General features: G+C 44.2%; 3 protein-coding genes across 3 annotated transcripts in view; all 3 read right to left on the bottom strand.

Annotated features, from left to right (window-relative positions):
- Nucleotides 1–320: 320 nt before the first annotated feature.
- Nucleotides 321–4,134, bottom strand: HOXA7 (homeobox A7). The gene is given in 3 exon segments (XM_035129104.2): nucleotides 321–2,307; nucleotides 3,639–4,025; nucleotides 4,028–4,134. Coding segments are annotated over 3 exon segments (762 nt in total). The 5' UTR covers nucleotides 4,092–4,134; the 3' UTR covers nucleotides 321–1,996.
- A 1,075-nt stretch (nucleotides 4,135–5,209) lies between these two features.
- On the bottom strand, nucleotides 5,210–21,343 carry HOXA9 (homeobox A9). Its single transcript, XM_035129102.2, has 2 exons — nucleotides 14,033–21,343; nucleotides 5,210–12,655 (listed from the first exon to the last, which is right to left on the bottom strand). Exons 1-2 carry the CDS (start codon nucleotides 14,583–14,585, stop codon nucleotides 12,417–12,419), a joined length of 792 nt encoding a protein of 263 aa, XP_034984993.1. The 5' UTR covers nucleotides 14,586–21,343; the 3' UTR covers nucleotides 5,210–12,416.
- HOXA11 (homeobox A11) overlaps nucleotides 14,049–21,468 on the bottom strand; it is a 25,969-nt gene continuing 18,549 nt past the window's right edge. Inside the window, exon 3 of the mRNA XM_035129097.2 lies at nucleotides 14,049–14,122. The gene's annotated coding sequence lies outside the window, so the exon portion shown is untranslated. The remainder of the gene's footprint in view (nucleotides 14,123–21,468) is intronic.

The raw sequence follows: 21,468 nt of genomic DNA, 5'->3' as shown, positions 1-21,468 counted from the left end.
TCTCTCTTTTGTATATCCCCATTATACTACGGGGAAGGAACTCTGATCGGAATCCTCGAGATTTCCGCCCAAGAAATATTTGGGTTGCTTGCTAGGTGACTGGCAGCGCCCTCGCTCATTCTCATATATGAAGTAGATCACCGTGAGAGCAGATCTTAGTGATAATATTAACATTTATTTCCATGTACCAGGTCGACAGAGTTATCCTTAGTTGTTTTGGGTTGTTTTGTGTATATACTCGGGACTTTTGCATTAGGATGCGGGTCTGCATGCGTGCCTAGATGTGTATATAAATGTTTATATGTAACTTTCAATAACAAAAAAGAGAGAGATGATTATTTTGTCAACAAGCATTTTTTATTTCTGTGTAACATAAAACACATCGAACGTGGGCGATACACTACAGCACCTCCGAAGAGTATTCACGCAGACGCACACACACACTTCCCGCCCCCTTCAATTTTAACACGAGATACCTCAATGTTCACAGTGAAAAAACACATTGTAACGTACATTTTATGAATAAAGTTTAGCCAAAACTTTCAAGGCAGAATTTATTTATACAGAGTTGTCAACGTTGCTTCATGCTACAAAGTTTGCCTAACAGGCTTCCCAGCGGATGACATGGTGTATTTATCTATGAGGTCCAAGAAAATCAGAAATGTCTCAAGCCTCCCTCGATCCAATCTACAATATCCGTTCATTCTTATGAAAATTAACGCTGCTTCAGACTTAACACATTCTGGCAATAGGGAGAAGGGAATAAGGTGGCTGAGAATAGGCATATGTGGCCGGTGCTTAAATTCACATCTTTTTTCAATTTGTTGCTTTGTGTTTTTTTTCCAGTTGCATCAAGCAGAATGGTAGAAAAACTCAAAAGGGAACACTAAATCGGCCATGAGCAGAGCCGCACAAAAAGGACGAGATGAAACCGCTTTGTACAAATCCATTGCGATGGTTTAACCTCCATCGAATTCGGCCTAGCGAAGACTTGTGTGTGACGAAAGCTTACATTGCAGCATATTGTTTCCACTTAATAACAGCCTTAGAATAAATATATTATTATTATTTAAAAACTTTAAATTATACTCAACAATACCAGGCATCAAATCCTGCGGAGGACTTGGGAAGGCCTCCCATGTCAATTGTCTTCCCTTTTATACCTTATGCACTACGCTTCAGGTCCTGCAAGGAAGTCCGCTTTAAGTATTGTCATCTTTCCGTTTTGCATTAATAAAATACAGCATAATTTTGAAGATAGGTAGGCGGAGCTAGATAATAGGTAGTTTGGAAAATAGGTAGTACAAATCACTGCAGCTGAGTGTAGTGGTTTAGTCATTGTTTATCTCCCGCATGGAATTCAAAATTCCCCACCCACCCCAAATCCGTCTTCGGGTTATTTTAAAACAAGAAACAACAACAACAAAAAATTCAGTAACTGGAAGTACATCGATCCTCAGCATATATTAGGTAGTTTGAGTGTGAACCTAATGCACTTATCCCTTAGCGATTGATTGGGACCAGTACAGTCAGGTAGTTTATTTGGAAGTTAAACTAAATGGGGCTCCCCCAGCGTTTTTCCCCCTTTTTTCTTTTTCGCCCCTTAATATGTGCAAGTTAGGACACCCCCCTCCCCTCACAAATACCAGGGCGGGGAGAAAAATATATCCGTCTATCATGTAACAAAAAATAATAATAACAATACAACAGGTTTGGACATTCACAGCCAAACTGGTCCGGGTGTTCAAGTGATAATTTTACTCTTAGTTTACACAGAGCTGTGTCTCGGATGCTCTGGGAATGCGGAAGGGCCAGTGGAGGTGAACTCACCTCTCCCCCCATCCCTTATAATTGGAATTGGCGATTGCAAGGGTCTCCTTTTTAAATAGATTTTAATTATTATTTGAAGAGAGTGTTTACAATGTCACGTGCATACAGAAGACGAGCGCTGGGCTCCAGCGAGCGAGAGCCCGGGAGAGGGGGGGGAGTTGTCCGTTCATTCCGCTTCCTCTTCCTCTTCTTCCTCCTCCTCCTCCACTTTCTCCACAGAGGCAGTGGCTGATGCGCTGTCGTTGGCCGCCGGGGCGCCGCCGCCGCTGCCGCCGCCTGCTTCTTCTTTATGTTCCTTCTTCCATTTCATGCGTCGGTTTTGAAACCAAATCTTGATCTGCCTCTCGGTCAGGCACAAGGCGTGGGCGATCTCTATCCGCCGTCGCCGGGTCAGATAGCGGTTGAAATGGAACTCTTTCTCCAGCTCCAGAGTTTGGTAACGGGTATAGGTCTGACGCCCTCTCTTCCTATCCGGACCTGAAGAGAGGATTTGGGGAGGCCGGGAAAGAACCAGCGAAGTTAGAGGACCAGGAAATAGTTTTACAACAGCTGGCAAACAAATAAAAAACAAATCCCTCCTATTTCCTATTCTCTCTCTCTCTCTCTCTCGCACACACACACACACACACACACACACACGAGTCCCACCCCCACCCCCAATAAATATACATGTATATATATCTCGGAAAGGGACAGCAGCAGTTCAATCCTGCCTACTCAGAAGTAAGCTCCATTGAGTCCAGCAAGGCGTAACTTCCTGGCCAGTGGGTAGAAGCTGACCGTCCAATTCTGAGACACGTCTACTCGGAAGCAAATCCTACTGACTTCCTGCACAGTATATTAAAAACTGAAGGCTTAGCTTTCCCTCAAGTGCCCCGGGCAAATGCGACAAGCTGGGAGAGACTGGGTGGGTGGAGGAATTCGGGTTTTAACCATGCAGTTTAAATAAATAAACCCAGGCGGGGGAAAGAGGGCGATTGACTGAAAGCAAACTCTCTCCGGTTTGCCCGCCACATTCCAGACTCTGGCGGAAGTCAAAGCGGTGTCTGGAACCCAGGGCTCGCTTTTGCTCTCAGTCTTCCTGTCCTCCTGAAAAATTAACTGCAGGTTCGGGTTTGCATCGCTCCAATACCCCTTTTCTTTATTGACATGCCTACCACTGACCGTTTATATTTCTTGCGGAGGGTGGGTGAGATAAATAATAGGGAATCAAACGTTTTCGCTCACTCCAAGAATAGAAAGCTCTATTTTTTCCTCTCATATATTCTCTCTCTCTCTCTCTCTCTCTCTCTCTCTCTCTCTCTGATACATTCCCCCACCCCACCCCGCACCCGCGGCTCTTCTCTCACTCAGCATTACCCCCCCTGCCAGTGCGGGCGAGGAGAAGCGAGGTTCTCACTCTGCCATGTCTCCGGGCAGCTTCGCCACCACCCTTTCCATATTCCCTAGGGCCCCGACCAAAAATTCAACCCAACGCTCCCATTCCATATTGGGGGGGGGGGAGAGAAAGAGAGATAGAGAGTTAAATAAATTTACGAGGCTGGAACCCATTAATTGGGCAATAAAAAGTTTTATGAGACTCATTTACATACAATGCCACGGGCTTTCTGCGCAATGGCGCCGCTTGCTCTAATTAAAAGCAGGCAGGCGCGCGCGCGCTCCTTGCGTGGAAGTTGCCCCCGCACCCGCGTGGAAGTTGCCATTTGCCTGCTCGGCAGCGCTTTCAATCCAACGCTCCCCCCCCCGCGCCCGGCCTTCCCCGCCCGCATCTCGGTTTTGCCCCCCCTTCCTTCCTTCCTCCCCCATACCTGAAGACCTCATCCAGGGGTATATCCGGAAATTATTCTCCGCCTGGCTGTGCAGGTTGCTGTCCTCCGCTTTGTCACAGCTGGGTTTGGTTAACTCATTGCAAAGGACGGGAATGTTCTGATCAAAAGAGGAGCAATGCAGGTTGTAGGCTTCTGAGCCCAGGCTGTATCCGGAAGAGAACGGGCTTTGATATATGGTGCTGTTCACGTTGTACAAGGCAGGCATGGAGGAGGTGAACGCGCTAGCGCCTGGTCCATAGCCGCTTCTCTGCGAGTTGGTAGCAAAGGAGCAAGACGTGGGCTCCGCATTTTGGAAAAGAGAAGCAGCCCCCGCCGTATATTTGCTAAAAAGAGCGTTCACATAATACGAAGAACTCATAATTTTGACCGGTGATTTGTGGTCCGGTAGGCTTCCGTGTCGGTTTTACGAGGTAGCGTGATATATGATAACATTACACCCCCAGATTTACACCAAACCCCATTTTCTTTTGGAGTGAGCTGCCTCCACCACGTGACCAGTCATATGACCCCATCCTCCAATCTCCTCCTGCATCACAGGTGGTATAGATCAGGGTGGCTCACAAGGTCCTATGATGGAAGGGGAAGAGGATCGAGCCGATGCCTGGCCGATTCGAAGGCGAGGGGGAGCCTTGGCCTCTCGGGAGCTCCAACGGGGCCCGGGTTCCCGGAGCGGCTCCGGATAAAGCCGAGGGAGCGCCGAGATCAGCCCCGAGGCGGAGGGAAGCTAGAATAAGAAACGTCAACCCACTGTGTTTTGAAATATACATTTTCCTCTTTGCATCTTTATCCTCTCTACCCCTTTTCTCCATGTCTTTTTTTTTAAGGAGAGGAAAAAAGCATTTCTGTTCTGCTCCTCCATATACCCCACTCCTCAGTCATATTTCCTGCAGAGCTGGAAATAGACCACAAACACAACTCTGAGTTTCCACGTATGTTTCCTGTTTGTTTTTCTTGTTTCTTATCTCTCTCCGCCTTTCATCTCTTTCATATTCCGAAAGGGGAGGCGTAGAGCTGCGAGAGGGAAAGTACATTAAAAATAATAATAATAAGGTGCCCATAAAAATACCCCCATAGTAAAAAAAAAAAAAAACAACCACCATTATGCAGGATGTGTTATCTCCGTCTGTCTATCTCAAGTGTGTGTGTGTGTGTGAATGAACTGGTTTGGCAAATCCTTCTGTATTCTGCTCACATTTATTTTTCCTCAGGAAAGGAAAGAGTGAAATATTTATATGGGAGGCTTCCCAATTTGCTCGCAGATTTATTAAGATATTGACAGACATATTCGGCTAATCGCTGTTGGCAAGATGACTGAAGGGTTGCTAAATACGTGTTCTATCATCTCTCTCCCTCTTTTGCCAAATTCTCTTCCTCGGAAACAAAACACAAATAGAGAAAGAGCACAGTATATCTAAGGGAGGACAGATGAGAAGAAGAAGAAGAAGAAGAAGAAGAAGAAGAAGAAGAAGAAGAAGAAGAAGAAGAAGAAGAAGAAGAAGAAGAAGAAGAAGAAGAAGAAGAAGAAGAAGAAGAAGAAGAAGAAGATATGAAGGCATGTGTCTGCTTTTGCCTCCTCTTACTTCAGGAAGGTTTATATCCAGGAGGCATTTTTGTTATGTTATGTTATGTTATGTTTTTCGGTGATTCAGCCGGTCTGCCTTTACCAGTGTAGATTTCTTCTATCCAATAGCATGCATATTTCAGTCACCACCAGCCCCCCAAAAATGATACAGTGGGAAATAAGAGGTGCTGAAAGTCCGTTTGTTTTTATCTTATTTTAAAAAAAATCGAAGAGACTTGGGATGCGGACTCAAGTTTCTTTGTTTCATCCTTGCTTCTTCTTTTTCCTCCCCCACCCCCGGGGTAAATAAATACCTACCTCTGGCTTTCGGTGGTGGTGGTGGTGAGTGAGAGCGGTGGCATGTGTGTCCGGTCCGCCCTCCCCCCCCCTCCCCAGATCTCGGATAAGCCAGCTCCTTAATTTCTAAACACTCGGCCCCCACCAAGCAATAAGAGGACAAGCCATTGAGGATGTTGCGCCCTACCCTTCCTTTAAAACGGATCGTAAAACTAGTTTCCTTCCCTCAGACGGGGGAGTTTTGGTAAAGACAGCTTTTACTGCCCTGCTATATTGCACATCATAAACTGGAAGGAGGACAATGAGATTGCCCCGGAAATTCTCCCTTTAGATTATAGAGTTTGGTATCCTGTGTGTACAAAGAGGTTCTCACCAGTTTAGAATTATGCCTGGCCCATATTTCGCAGGGACCCTTCAGAGGGGCACATTTTGGTAACCCATGGGAGGGAAGCAGAGAATTGGGGGGGGGGGGCTCAGCTAAGGGGCCTGAGGAGGCCCGGGTGCAACAGGGGCTGGAGAGAGGTGTTGGTGTACAGTTTTGCAAAGGAAGAACGTTATTATCACGAACTCATCTTCACAATCAGTGATATGGACTGGAATCGGTCCTGGGCTCGGAGACCGTCCCCATGGATGCCCTTCGAGGTTTGCTTTGCGACGTCTTTGGTTTTCGATTCCGCCAAAATCGGTCTACGCACTAAGATGGCTGTCAATCCCAAAGGAAGAAAATGTGAGAGGGGGGGGGGGAGGCGTGTGGTGCAAGATTGCGGGGCTGCAGTAATAACACCCCCTCAAAAAAAACCTTGAAATTTTAAGAAAGGAAGAAAAGCCTCCTGAGAGAAATATAAAGGGCTAAGAAGTTAAGAAGGGAAGGCGAAGGAAAACCTGCCAAAGACGACGAGCCAGATCAAAGAAGCGGATTTAGACGGCATTCTTCCAATAAATTGCTCCTCTGGTGACAACGCAGCCAAGATGCCAGAAGAAAACAGCAGCAAACAGAACCGACAGTCTAGACTTGGGTATTGATAAGAGCAAGACAGAATTTTATCGATGAGTCTTGAAAGGACACCGTTAAGTGCAACCAGCTTTGAGGCCGAGGTCTGGAAGCATCAAACCGCACACTGCTTTCTTAGACGTGTGTGTGTGTGTGTGTGTGTGTGTCAGTTCTGCTGGGATTATTATATAAATATATTTTAAAATCGCGTATGCCTAAAGTCACTTCTTCGAAACGCTACTTGAGAAAACCATCACACACAGACCTCGTTGTCCACGGCCTCCCCTCCCCTCCAGGAAATAGGGAGTTTTATAATACAGACTCAGGACTAACCCTCGCTAAACGGAATGTCCCTTCGCAATGAGTTCCGAATCACCTCCAAAGTATAGACTTCCAGTATAAATAGCAAAAAAAAAAAAGAGGGCGAAAAGATTATTAACTTCTAAGCCATGTTTCCTGGACATATTACCGGTACATGAATGCGGAAATTTAATGGTGTCCAGTTTTAGAAGATGCCTCTATTCTCCATCCCACTTAAAAATAAAAATGAAAGATATGTTGGAATGGATGCTGCTTAATTATTTAAAGTTTTCCCTAGGTCACTCATTCTATCCAAAGTGCCCTCTCCGCCCCCTTTAAAAAATTGTAACCTAGAAACTGCTGCTTTATAGCTTTCTCTAAACAAACCTCGTTAAAAAACAACCAACACACAGAATAAAAAGTTAAAAACAACGAGGATGATTTGAAAACACACACACCAACTGGTCATTCTGCAGGGTGGTTTCTTATTGGATCAAGCAAAGAATTTTCTGCAATTTGGACTCGGGGTATTATTCCGCTGTTTCAGCTGCCTTCCTCCTCCTTTATTACGGTATCTCCATTGATCACCCATTGTCCAAATTACTTACAGCAAATGTATATTCTTGTTTGCATTTTACTGTAGCTGAAGTCATTGAGGACAAGCTACATTAAAAGTACACACAAGACAATAAGAATTAACACTAAAAGCTGCCATGACCAGTCATTCGTTCATATAAACGGCATTTTCTACTGGCGATTTGAATTAAGTACAGTATATGTAAGTCCCATGCACAATAAATGCACAATAAATTTCCAATCTTCTTTAGGAATCAGGTTGTTTTATCCTCCTGGATTCGTATTAAGGAATTACAATGAAATACCTTTGATAATCACATTTAGTGGGTCATTTGACTGCTAAACGTTCTTTTTCTTTTCTTTTTTTGGCAGGGGAAAAAAGACGCAAACTTAAGGCATTTCCCCAATAGTGTTATTTGTCTTTCTTGGCTCTTAATTTCGGTACATTAGGTGCACATTTGTGGTATGATTGTCTTATTTATTCACAAACATTGAGTCCATTCATCTATCTTCCGTATGTATGTATGTATGTATGTATGTATGTATGTATGTATGTATGTTTGTGTATACTGGCTCATATGTATGTTTGTGTATACTGGCTCGATGGAGCCGTAGAATTCAGAAGTGAGGGGTGAGGGAGAGGTACACACACACACACACACACACACACACACACACACACACACACACGAATTAGTAAATAAAATGCCATAAGAGTTCCAGTCTGGATTCGTACAGGCATTTCACTCCTGTGGTGTATTAGAACTGTTATCATCTGCACTGCATAATTAAACCGGGTCCCACAGAGATGAAATTGCTTAAGGAAGCGAGCGGGAGCCTTTAACTGCCGCAAAGACATCTGGTGAAGAAATTCAGTGGCCGGTAAATAATTTTCAAATTAAATTTTGTTGCCGAGCCACCAACTTAGAGCCTCTGTTTTGGCCCGGCGAAAAGAACGTCGTTTCCGAAGGATTCTGTGCCCAGAGCAGAATGGAACCAAAGTCAGGGGTCATTGGCTGAATAAGAGATTAAGATGGAGCCATCGATGCTCAGCATCGCCCATTGCACTGTGAAAACTGTTTGCTCCTAATAAATATTTTTTTTAATTAATCGGAGCCATTAAAAAAAAAGAATAAAAAACCCACGTCTACCTGTGCGTTGTTGTTGTTTTTAATACACACTGAGCTTGTTTCTTTAACAACTCTGCCGCGTTTCAATCACCAGCATCCGCATTCCAAGCGCTTTGAGATTCCCGGCTATAAAAAATTGCTTATGCGGCCTCAGTATATAGCGTACTGCAGTCCTATACAGTTATACTCTGAAGTAAGAAGCCTTGCTGCATTCATTGGGGCACATTCCCAGGTAAATTGCCAAAGCCATGAACGGGTTAATACAAACGATTATATTGTGTGATAATATCTGCTTTGACGTTGTACATTATAGATCCTTACTCATGCCGTTATGCATTTCATTAGTCGATTACATTATACACGGGGTGTTCAAGCCAAATGCATCTGTATAAACTTAAACTGTTTAAATATATTCTCACTGTATATGTGTTGGATTATCACTCATGCGCACGACATATTTGCTCTTGCTGCGGTCAAATTAGCAGTATTCTTGAAGCATGCTTCAAGCTGAGAGGGGAAAATATCAGTCTGTACAGAACTGAAATGATACTAAAATACTAATACTTAAACTAATGGTTACAAACGGAGAAGTTTACCATTGCAGTTATTTACTTTTAAGAGTATAACATATTGAAACACGAAATACTGAAGCATTAAAGGTATTCATTTTAGTAGTGGGGGCATATATAATATCGCCTTTTGTTAATATCAAATCAGCAGTTTCAAAACCGCATGTGCTGATCCTAGAAAGTCGACATTTTAGAATTTTTTCCATTGGCCTCATGGCGGAAATCGCCCTTGTTTTCGTGGAACAACACTGCCATCTGCTGTTCTATCCTGGTAATCGCAAGCAATAAAATAGGTGCAGGAATCTTACGAACGTGTAAACAGAGCTGATAACTACCCTTGCAAACGCTTCAGTAATCTACTTTGCCATGCAGTAGCAATTATAGAAAAGGTTCCAGCGGTATATTCATTAAAGATAAACGCTCACCTTACAGCCTACATTTCAGAGGGGGAAAGGGCTAATAAAAACGAGCTATTTCCGCAGACCCGCTTTATCTAAAACAGCCAGACAAAACAAATGAAAGGGCTTTTGTAGAAAATCTTAATTGTGGCTGGACAGTTGTAAACTCATTAAGGGCCGAATTCCAGACAGTTTGCAGACCTGCCATTTATTACGCACTTCCAATGCGGATTCTTTGAAGTCCCCACTGTCTGCAACAACAGAGGGCGTCGCAACATCCCAAACCACTGGAACAGGCATTAATTAGAACTCACCCCCCCTTCCGTTTTTGTAGACAAGAACTGTTTCTCTTTTTGTTAATTAAATGCAATTTACCAGAGATTTCTTTATTTTTAAAATAAAAATTAAACAGGCCAACAAAACTCAGAGTAATTTTCCCTGCCTCTCTGAACCTTCGAACATTTTCAAAGCCTGAACCTTCGAACATTTTCAAAGCCTGAGATACTGAAAGTTCTTGCCTTCAACCCTGCAGCATTTTACACCCCATAAACGGTTACAGCCGTCATTTTCTTTTATGGCACACTATGGCTCTGAATTTTCTTAACAGCTTCTTCAGCTAAGACTTGTTAGCTGGAAGTGTGCGGGCTTGTTTGTGCCTTTAAAATAAACTCTTCTGCAATGAGCTACAGAGGAGCCCCTGTTTGGTCTTGTGCACAACTCTGCTATAACTGGTATTTTTTTATGGGGGAGGATAATAATTTCTGAGCGGAGAGCCGAGCCTGCCCGAGGCGCGACTAAACTCCCAACTAGTCAGAATTCCTTTTATTGTTCATCCGTTTGGACTGCCCCCCACCCCATCGCCTGCATGTATTCGTTAAAGTGTTGGTTAATCTCCATCACCAACACCCCTTTGCCAACCAGCCCGGTTTTCTAACCTGAACTTTAGAAACAACGACAAAAACCTTTCTAGCGTCCATTGTTGCCCGATAAGCCTCCATCTTTGGCTGCATCTAATGCGGTGTTTTTATTTCGCGGGCGAGAATGCACCGAAGACACAGAAGGCAGCTGAAATGGGTTTTACATTGGGAATGCTTTCTCTATGAAGAGACATGGATGAAATTTCATAATCTATGGATTATTTGCTTCTGGAAGCCAAGTTGAATTTTTAAATGAGAGTTGAAAAGGGGGCGGGGTACTAACTAGATTATTCTTGCAAAAGGTCACCGAAATTTTGTCCTGCTTTGCTTTATGTTTATCAATTTGTTCCATTATTATTATTATTATTATTATTATTATTATTATTATTATTATTATTATTACGCAGCACCTTAACTAATTAAAGACACACACACCAGCTACTATCCTTAGTTTCCAGCGCAGGGTTCTGTACAGTCATTGGATAGCCTGGGTGCAACATCCCTGGCCCAGTTACTCCACTGTCGTCTTCTCCCAGATTCCACTCACGTTTCCGTTTGGGAGAAGGATTTGCCATGTGAACCATAATTGCTTGGAAGTTAAGTTCCATCAAAATCAGTGGGGCTTCCTTTTGAGTAACCGTGTTAAAGGATCAGTGTCAGGATTTTGATTGCTCTCCAGAGGTAAAGATGCGGCAGGTTTTGCCTTCTTAATAATCTTAAAAACAGCACAATTTTTTTAAAAAGAATCAATATATATTTTATTTAGCAAAAAGTTAAATATCATTCTGGACACAACTATTTGGTCAGTAGGCCATGAGGTAACTATTGCAAAATATACAGTGTAGCTTCTGCATAAACATAACGTCCAGGACTTTTTATTTTTTATGTTAATAATCGATACAAATCTACAATAACCAAAAGGTAGGTTTTTTTTAGAGTGTATAATTTATTATCAATAAAATTAAACTTCATTACAATAAGAATCAATTAAATTCGATTAAACTCAAAACGTAAACCATAGGTAGTTACCTTCTTTTTCACATATAGGTATAGCTCCGTTATCTGAAAATTGCTCACGGGTGCAAAAACAAGATTCAAGCTAGCCTGATTATTAAGGGTTTCTTTCTTTAATATATAGATTATGATATATACAACTGACGAAGACTGTTCTATATATAGATAGATAGATAGATCAAGTGTGCATACGAAAATGACTTGCTTCAAAAGAACTGGGGGGGTCCACAAGTCCTTGGCTATCCCAGATCATGCCCCCACTTTTGTGTTTAAAAGCTGGGATAGAAAAAGAGCGAACGAATTGGTTCCCCCCAGTACAATCCAAGGTTCACTGTCTAATAATGATACAGAAAAAGGACTCCTTACACTACCGAGCTATACTCTATGCAACCTTTATAATAAACAACCTGAGTTCAAATTGAATCCTAGCTTACACAATCACATCTGGTACAGCACCCAAGCACAAAAAATTGAGTCACAAATATAATTACCACAATAAAACACAGTGTTCAAGTATTAGAGCAGACCTCTCTCTGCCGCGCAAAGAGCAAATAAAATTAACTACGTCGACTAACCTATACAGTCTGTAAAGAATTGTGCATTAAAAAGGTAGTTTCTTTCTTTTTCTTTCTTTCGTGAAGGACAGGTAGGTTTAGACAAGCCAACAGATCAGCCTTCCGCGTTTAATGCCCCTCTTTCCTTTCCTATGATTAGAAAATGATAAATCTGGGTACCTCCATAATAGCACCGGGGCACAGCCATATCTCCCTGCACGCTGGCAAGATACATTCAAGAGCTGAATTGGCCAAGGACAAAACAACAGCAACAACCCCAGGGGGGTGGGAAACCCCAAATAATATTATTATTAATAATAATAACAACACATGAGGCCTGGACACAGTCTCGGGGTATGCTGGGAAGAGAAGAGGGGAGGATTGTGTTGCGTTGCGCTGGAGGGGGAGATTTTTGCTGTTTGAAACGTGATTAAACCTGGAAGCCGAGCATCATTCATCCTTCGCTCGGTCTTTGTTGATTTTCTTCATTTTCATCCTCCGGTTCTGAAACCAGATTTTCACTTGTCTCTCGGTTAAATTCAGGAGCCGGGCCACTTCGTACCGTCGGTCCCTAGTGAGATACATGTTGAACAAAAACTCCTTCTCCAGCTCCAGCGTCTGGTGCTTGGTGTAAGGGCACCGTTTTTTCCGAGTGGATCTCGCGTGCAACCAATTCGCGGCCGGGTTGTCTGCAAGGAAAAGGACGCCAAAGAGGGTTAAGTTGGCGAAGGACAGAACCCCGCACCAACCCCCCCTCCCCGCACTGCTATTATGACTGCATCTCCACCCCATACTCACACAAACAGCACCTCCTCCCACCCCCAAGACACCACCTTCCTTTTGAAGAGCATGGATGCCCTGATATTGGTGGTTTACGACATTCCTTTCCTTTGGACAGACATACAGGATGGGGTCAGACACAATGGACTCCAAACTGAGACACATGGGAAAAGGTCACGTAGAATTACGCGTAGTAAAAAAAGAAAAAGAAAGAGGGGGGACCTCACTGGCCACCTCCTCACTTCTTCATAGTGTTTATATAGGGTGTAATTTCAAAGCCTGCCTTTGCTGCTTACCCTCCTCTCAGCCAAGCCCTCCCCGATTTCTCTCTCTCCTCTCCCCCTCCGGAGGGAAAAAAAACCCAGGACTGGTGCACAACCCCTGAGAATAAGTGTCATGCTGAATTTTTTTCACTTTCCAGTTCTGACCTTCTCTTATATGATAGCTGGGCGCTTTCAATGAGATAAGGGCCCTCTCTTCAGGGTAAGCCTGGCTTGCTTAGATGGGGAAACACCCACCCACTCACACATTTGCATTTGGCATTATTTGTCGTGCCTGCACTATTGATCCGGTAGCTCAGTTCTAAAGGCAAGCGAAGGTGTTAGCAACAAGCAAAGGAGTGGAATAAATAGTCGCCAAAGAGAGTGCTAAAACGAAGTTAGGGAAAACACATACCGGTACACACACATGCACAGTTGTCGTTCTTGGCTTTCCTAGCTCAGCTAGGCGTCACAAAGGGATCAGATTCACATCCAATGTTTTGTTTTTCCTCGCCTCTCCCAAGTAACTTGGGTTGTGCGCGACCACCACCCTCTCACGCCCCCCCCTTACACCGCCCGGCTCTCTCCTCCCATCCCCCCGAAGAGGCTTTGTAGCTGAAGCGTGTGCCCAGAAAAACACGCTGGTGACGCGCCCCTGCACACTGTTGCGACAGGGAGGTCATGCTGGACTTTGCTGGCACCTTGAAGCTGAGAAACACACACAGACCTAGCTGGCTGCATAGACCTGAGCCTACAAAGACTCTGGCACCAAACAGGCGTATATGCATGCGCACCCAAATTCCCCTTTTTACGCACACAATTATTCTACACACAGAGAGATAGAGAAAAGCTCAGTGGTGCCGCTGGGCGTTCTTCTATGACCACAGAAGCCCCCCCCCCAGTCACCCACCCAGCAGCCATTGCCGCATAGCTCACGGTAGACGGTGGCTCTCCACACCCAGCCCCCTACCCGCCCGCCCGCCCACCCACCCTCCTCCCGCCCAAGCCCAGGCGGATGGCACTTACTTGGGTCGATCTGGGGCTTGTCTCCGTTCGCCTCGCTCTCGCCATTGTTTTCCGAGAACGCGCCGTCGTTGCCTTGCTTATCCCTATCAGCTGGAGGAGAACCACAAGCATAGTCAGTCAGAGAGAGCGCGTGCGTGTCAAAGGTGGTACAGTCACCCCTCCTGGCCGTGAGCGGTTCAGGTTTAATGCCGTAATGCCTGCTGGCCGCCAAGCCCGGGAAAGACAAGGAGCCCGGCATGGGCTCCAGCCACGAGCGCATGTACCTGCCGTCGGGCGCTGCCATTGGTGCCTGGTGATGCACGTACGGGTGGTACACGGTGGGCACATTGTTAGCGCTCGGCGGGTGCACGGCGTTCCAGGAAGTGCTGAAGACGGACGTTTTCGACTGAAAGCTGCACGGGGTGAACTCGGGGTGGTCTCCAAGGGTCGCCTGCCTGGCCGGCTGACCTAGGGAAGCCGAGCCATAGCGGGACTGCACCAGCTCCTCGCTGTCGTGGATGAGGAAAGAGTCCACGTAGTAATTGCTGAGCGTCCCCGAAGAAGACATAGCCATCCAAGCCAAGCCCCAGCCCCAATGCAAAAAAAAGGAGAGGCAAGACCTGGCGAAATTATGAAACTGCAGATTTCATGTAACAACTTGGTCCTCACGAAGAAGTACAGTCACCTAATAAGTTGAAGGCTGCCTGTCAGCCCATTGGCTGCCTCGCGTCACATGGCCGGGCAGCAGAACAATAAAGTATAAATCAGTCCGCAGGCTATTAATGGGTCAGTGTTTTCCCGTCATCATTTTTATAGCAAAGCCATATGTTTTTATGCAAAGGGATAGACAACTTGTACGGCAATATTTGTTTTAATTGTGGCTGATCAAGATTAAAAGATCAGAATTTTGGGTATGGCCACCTTTCTAAAGCGGACTATTTTATATCATAATTAATCATCCCATCAATGGCCCGTGTTCCTTGCAAAAAAAAAAAAAAGCCAAGTCTCTCTCTCACACACACACATACACACACACACACACACACAGACAGACAGACAGGCTACCCTTCTTGTGATCGGAGACCTTCACATAAAATTATACAATAATTGAAGCAATAAAAAAAGCAAAATAACATTGGCGGCATACTGTATTTAAATATATATTTATTATATTTCATAAGGAGTTATTGTTTCGGGAGCCACGGGGTTGTTATTAAGTCAGTAACTACGAGCATATTCATTTGCATCGCTGTGTTTCACAGCAGTAAAAATTTACGAGTGCCTGGAAAGGTTAAATTATACTATTGTGTTTAGTTTGGGAACTCACTGTAAATAATACTGTGCCGTTGAGTTCAGAGCTAACTGGGGCTGGCAGGGAAAAGTCAAATGCAACACGATTCCCCTTTCGAAAAGGGAATCTGCCTTCTCCTACAGCCCACCGCCGAACAGAGCAGGAGGATAACTGGGGCTGGGGGCGAGAGATCTCAAATCGATATCGAAATTTGCATCTTTATCTGCACCTCCGATCTAAGAGTTCTTGGACCCACAGCCCAGGAATCCCAAACACCCACCTCCTGGCTCCTCGATAATCTCTTTCTCTTCTCCCTCTCCCCTCACCCCCTGCACAGCCCCCGAAATAATTCCAGCAGCAGAATAAGGCAAGGAACCGCTGGCACATTTCAATTCTGCCACAAATACTAGCTTAACCTGCAGGTGTGGGAGATAATTACCCTTCTTGCTATTTTTCTTTTAAATAATATTGTGAAATTTTATCAAGAAGTTATTTGATGCCCTGTTATTTGATGCAGGTTTGACAACTAGATAACCTTTATAATTTTTTATTTTTTTGGTGAAAGGAAGAGACCAAGTCAAGAGGAGGAATACAAAAGAGAACTTTTATGCGGGAATAAAACTGAGCGGACACATCCCCCTCGATCAAGTTGACTGCGGCGGGGGATCCACGGCCACTGGGCATTTTCTCCCTTCTGTCTCTCTCTCTCTCTCTCTCTCTGAAGTGTAACTACACATTCTGTCAAGAACCGGATAAAGCACAGCTATATTGGAGACTGTGAGTGTGTGAGACTGTGTCTGTCTGTGGATGGGTGGGGAAGGAATACACACACACACACACAAAATACACATTCACACACTCTTCATGACGATTAATTCCTAAGCATGCATGAAAGCAAATAGGAGCAAAAAGCCTGCCTGTCGCCTGCCTTAAAGGGGCACCCTCGTTCGCCCTTGCATTTTTTATGCAGTATCCCCGCTGGCGGATCGCATTCCCGAGCCGATTTTAGGTGCAAATAGTTATTTACTCTCTGGCACGTTCTTATATGGCTTCTGTAAGCGGCGGAGGGTTACCGCCGTCTAGGAAAAACAAGGAGAAGGTGATACGGTTCTCAGATCAAGTCCAGTGTTGTGGATTAAAGTTATGACTAAATGGTGGGTTGTCGGTGACATTTGCATTCATTGTCCTACACGTTTTTCCCCTATTTATTTCTCTCTTTCTTTCTTTGGAAAGAAATGCTGTGTTCTGCTAGTGGGAGGAGGGGGAATAGAATAAGGATCTCTGTATTTTATTTTATTTTTTATTTTTTTTAACTCTTCGTCAGGCTAGAGACGGGGCAAATAGCAAGGAAACCGCGTGCTAATGAAATTCGTCTGTGAATATTGTGAACGCAAAAAGTATGGTTCTCATTAGCTTTACATCACGTCAGCGTTCTTTTCCCCTTTCATACTTCTCCAATAGCTGAGTCTTGAGAAAAACTTAAATTAGCAGTCAGTTCTCTTTTTTTGACATAAGGTCCCGAGATTACAAGAAACAATTAATATTTCACAGATCCTCAGCAGGAATAATTTCGCAGGGGCGATGCTGGAAATCTCTTCCCATGCCTCAACAAAGCCATTTCTTAAAAAAAAAATGTAGACAAATGTCTTCCTATGTAATTACAGCTAAAGTATGTGATCGCCTTAGTGCTATATCCTCAACAGGAGGGAGGAGGAAAATATTATTATTAGTCGGTTTCTCTCCTGGAAAGACGGAAGTCTTACGTCATTTTTGTTTAAAATCGAGAGTCAGCTGTTGTGAAATATGCTGGCAGAACTTCCTTCCTCCTCGAAGGAGAAAAATAATCTTAACAGCAGGATTCCTAAATGTTTTTATGACTTTTTGGGGTTTCGGAAGCGGTAGTGACTTTTCATCCCGGATTAAGCCTTTGAGAGTGGGAAACAACGGGAATGATCCGGCTGCAATCCCAGGCACGTACTACAGAGTAAATCCCGTTAAACTCAGTGGGACTTACTTCTGGGTAAATTTGCAGTCTAAGGCTGCAGTCTCTTTACCCAGTTACCTAGAAGCGCCATTGAACTCAGTGCTTTTGAGTAGACATGTAGAAATTTGAAATGTGAGGCTCGCGTTACAATAAAGGAATAAACATTTCACGAGCTCCCTAAAAAAAAGCTGGCTGCTGAACCATTAAAATTAAAGAATTTAAAGATGGTTTGTTATATTCACCTTCGAAATGATAGAAAGGGATAAATACAAAGTGCTTCGCATGTTAGCTTCGCCATTTTCTTCATATGGTGCAAGTATTGTTTTTTCAGTATAAACAGGAATATTTTTTTAATAGCTCGGCTTTGTAGCTCATATAGCTGACTTCCATTTAGTGACAAATAATATGGAAATGAAAAAAGGTTCCTCATTAGCCGAATTCCTGCTTTCTTTGAACTGTTAATTACTTCCAATGAAATAGGCTTCGGGTTGGAATAAGGCGGCTACCAGTTTTTGGACATTACCCTGAACACATAAATTTGGGACTTACTCCCGAGTAAGTGTGTGCAGAACGGTAGCCGTTACATATAAACAACCCACATACATTGACTCGCCCATTTCGGGAAATTTTCGCCCGGGTTAAAAAATGTTATGCTGATCTCAATAGTATTTATTTCAAGTTAGAGTGCATTTATGGTCGCAGCTTCAGAGTTTTAATAACTATATCTGGTTACACACACACACACACACACATTATTAGGTTTTAACCCTTGAATCTACCTACCAGACAGATTAAAGGAAAAATAAAACCGCCGTTTAAGGGTTATAAGTGTGTGCTCGCACTTTATTTACTTATTTTACACAGAGTCTGAAGTAATCAGTATGTTCCTAAACATATCTAAGCAATGTAATTAACTAACGTTTTTCTCTCTCTCCACACACACACACATATATTCCACCTCCTTCTCCCTCTCATTCCTGCACACACATATATGTGTACACACAGAGACATATAAAGATTTCTTTTTTAAAAAAAAAGGAAACAAAAGTAGTCCAAATAGGATTTGGATAATACTGTATTCTGTAGGAGGTAATGTATTGCGCACTGATATGGATAATTCCGGGTTCTTGGGGTTGTCTGTTTTGTTGTGTTTCTAGATTTTAAATAAGATTTGCTCGAGATAAATGACCAAACAATCGTGGAATGATTCAGAAGAAGCACAGACTTCATACAGAAGGCTGGCTATTGTAGCTGCTTGCATACAGCAATGCCTTCTTTCTGTATTCACGTGGTGGGAATATGTACCTCCTCTAGATCCAAACCTTAGGCACGTGCATTCGTGCAAACACACACACATACATAACCACACAATGTCCATATTATAAGCAGCAATGCCCCGAAGCACTTATTCTGTGAACTTGCCATTTAAGTTATTCAACCATGGCAAAGTCTCCCCCAAAAATTGACCGGATGGTGTGTGTTTGTGGGAGGCAGAATTAAACAAATCTGATTTCTCCAGCCCTTTTAATTGTTCTCTGAAACGTTCGGAAACTTGGTGTGTGTGTGTGTGGAATATAAAGGATATTCCCGTGCGTTTCCCAATATCCCTGCACCCGGACCCACCCCAGGACATGGAACGGAGAGGTCTTGTTCATTTACAATAGCTGTAAACAATGTGTGTATCCGGTATAAACAAGGCGCTGCAGCTCCTTTGCCTCTTGCTGGGCTGCTGCGCATAAAAGGCAAGGCGACAGCACAGAACAGCCTGGAGCCCGAGTGAGGTCGCTGTTGCTTATTCCGCCTCATTGGAATGCAGGCGCCCGGACACACTCCAATAATGATCGTAACCGAGGCCTTGTGAGCTACAGATAAATCCTTGGGGTCCCCCCTCCAGAGTTTTTCTGCCTCCCCGGGCTCCCTCTTTCCGCCTCTTATGCCCTTAGGGTCTGCATTCCCTGCAGACATTGGAAGGACTGTTCTAGCTTCGGGGTAGGGGGAGAAAGAGCAGAGAGAAAAAAGGGTGATTCTGAAGGCCACCACTGTACGTAGAGGGAGAGCAAGGGCGCTCTCTCTCTCTCTCTCTCTCTCTCTCTCTCTCTCTCTCTCTGTGTGTGTGTGTGTGTTTGCGCAAACGGACGGGCGGCGAGACCTCATAACGCAATATAGCTCAATAAAATATAATGAGAGAGAACCAGTAAGCAGGGCTGGAAATTGCTACCAGATTCTCTCCCTTTACAGCGGAGTAACTGAAACACACCCAATACATAGAGAGGAAAACAGCAGTGCAACAGAATTTTTTGCGAATAATATCACCAGCAACAGCAGCGACAATAATCAAAGTATCCATTGATAGGGATTAGACAATAAAATCTGGACATTCCTAAACTGGCAGAGTGCACCTGACCTTGAAGGAAACCTGCATGAGAAAACCCGAAGACAACCGATCCTAGCTAAGTTTGAAGGTCTCCTCTAATAGCGCCTTTAAACATTTCCCCCCTCTTCCACCTTGGCTGAAATGGATTAATTGAGGGGCAGCCGGAAAGGCGCGGGTTTTTTCGGCGCGCAGAAGGCAAGCCAATGGCATTGGGACTTAACGCCTGCCGAGGAATGGCAGCTTCCCAGATTTCTTCAGTAAAAGGCGGTATTATTAGTATTGTATTGCTATTACTACTACGGATGGACTCCGGCGCTTATTCTTATTAGACCCGGTTGATGATTTCAAACTGAAGTAATTAAGGCAGTTTCGTGCTGTAGAGAGAGATTGAGATCCAGCCCCAACAACATGAAACTACCTAAACCACCGACCAGTTCTCAGCCTCCTAATTAAGAGGGCTCCCCACTGCCGCTTTCCTTACGAAACAGGATCCCGCTACGAATAAATATGGAGAGACACCAATGCCCAAAAGAAACAGATTCCGAGGGGGTGGGAAAAACCCACTCCCCTCGCAAAACCGAACAGCAACAAGACCTCACCCTTCCCACTGCCCCCCCCACCGCCCTCTCCACCAAAGTCTTCATCTCGGTCTACAAACTTTCCACATTCTTTGTGTTGTTGTTTTTTATAAATGAAGTTCGTTCTCTTCTTCTGGACCCGCCAAATCATTAAAACCGCCTTTGTGCCCACTTTGTAAGTCACTCCGTTTAATCTTACTCTCTACGTTCCATCATAGTTCTCTAATTTAGCCACGGATCGAATTGGGGATGATTTATTTTTAAAATGCAACTTAGAGAAAGGGGCAGCGGGGCCAGACAGGCCTCGAAAGGCAAGAATCCTTGTATACATAGGCTATCGGAGACGATCAAGATGCGCGGGTTCAAAGTCTGGAAAAAGAAATGGCTACACAGCCCTTTCAGGCTCCCATCATCACCACCGTCTCCACTCCCACCCCTTCCAATCTCCCCCTCTCTCTTCCCTCCCCACCCGATTTGCCTTTGTCTGGATTCTGGAGCTGATCAACGCGCAATGATACAGAACCTTAAGGCCAAAACATTCTCCGCTTAAGCGCATCCGCAAGCAGGCAGGTAGCGAGGGGAGGAAAAATCATGGCGGAAAAGCTGATCGATCAAGGAGAACAAGGCTCAAGATCCTCGTTCCCACGTGCTCACCTTATCAGAATCGTCTTTTTTGCGGGGTGGGGCATCTAGGTTTTCCTCTGGAGTTGAAAAGAGCTCCGAGCGTCTAGCGGGGTAGTTTTGTTTGGTTTAAAAATAAAAAATAAAAGTGGATCCTTCCTCGTGAATTAACCAGCGAGTTATTTTAATAAAATAAATAAATAAATAAAGAGAAGCCCAAGTCCTCTAGCTTTGCAAATAAATAGCCCTTGGCTTCCTCTGCCTGTGCAGCTCCTCAGTCAACTAAAACCACTCGTCCAAGACAGCAACAATCCAGATATACTAGCAAGTCATAAAACTGAACAAAAGCCGACAAACCTTACAGCACCATTGCTATATGGCCCAGACAAATTACGACCGTCTAGGTAATATTTAAATAGATTCCTAAAGTAATTGCAGGGGGCTCGGGCAAACTATTCCTGTTGTAAAAGTTCTTGGAGATCTGAAAGTAGGACCATGAGAATAAACAGTCACAAACGAGGTATTTTTTTTTAAAGAGGGTGGTTCATTCCATGCCTTTTATTCTTCTTCCAAGAGAAACATAAACAACGTCTCCATTTTGTCCTGTGG

Source organism: Zootoca vivipara, chromosome 12 (genome assembly GCF_963506605.1).
Source record: "Zootoca vivipara chromosome 12, rZooViv1.1, whole genome shotgun sequence".
Taxonomy (NCBI): Eukaryota; Metazoa; Chordata; class Lepidosauria; order Squamata; family Lacertidae; genus Zootoca; species Zootoca vivipara.
This window is presented reverse-complemented; position numbering and strand designations above follow the sequence as displayed.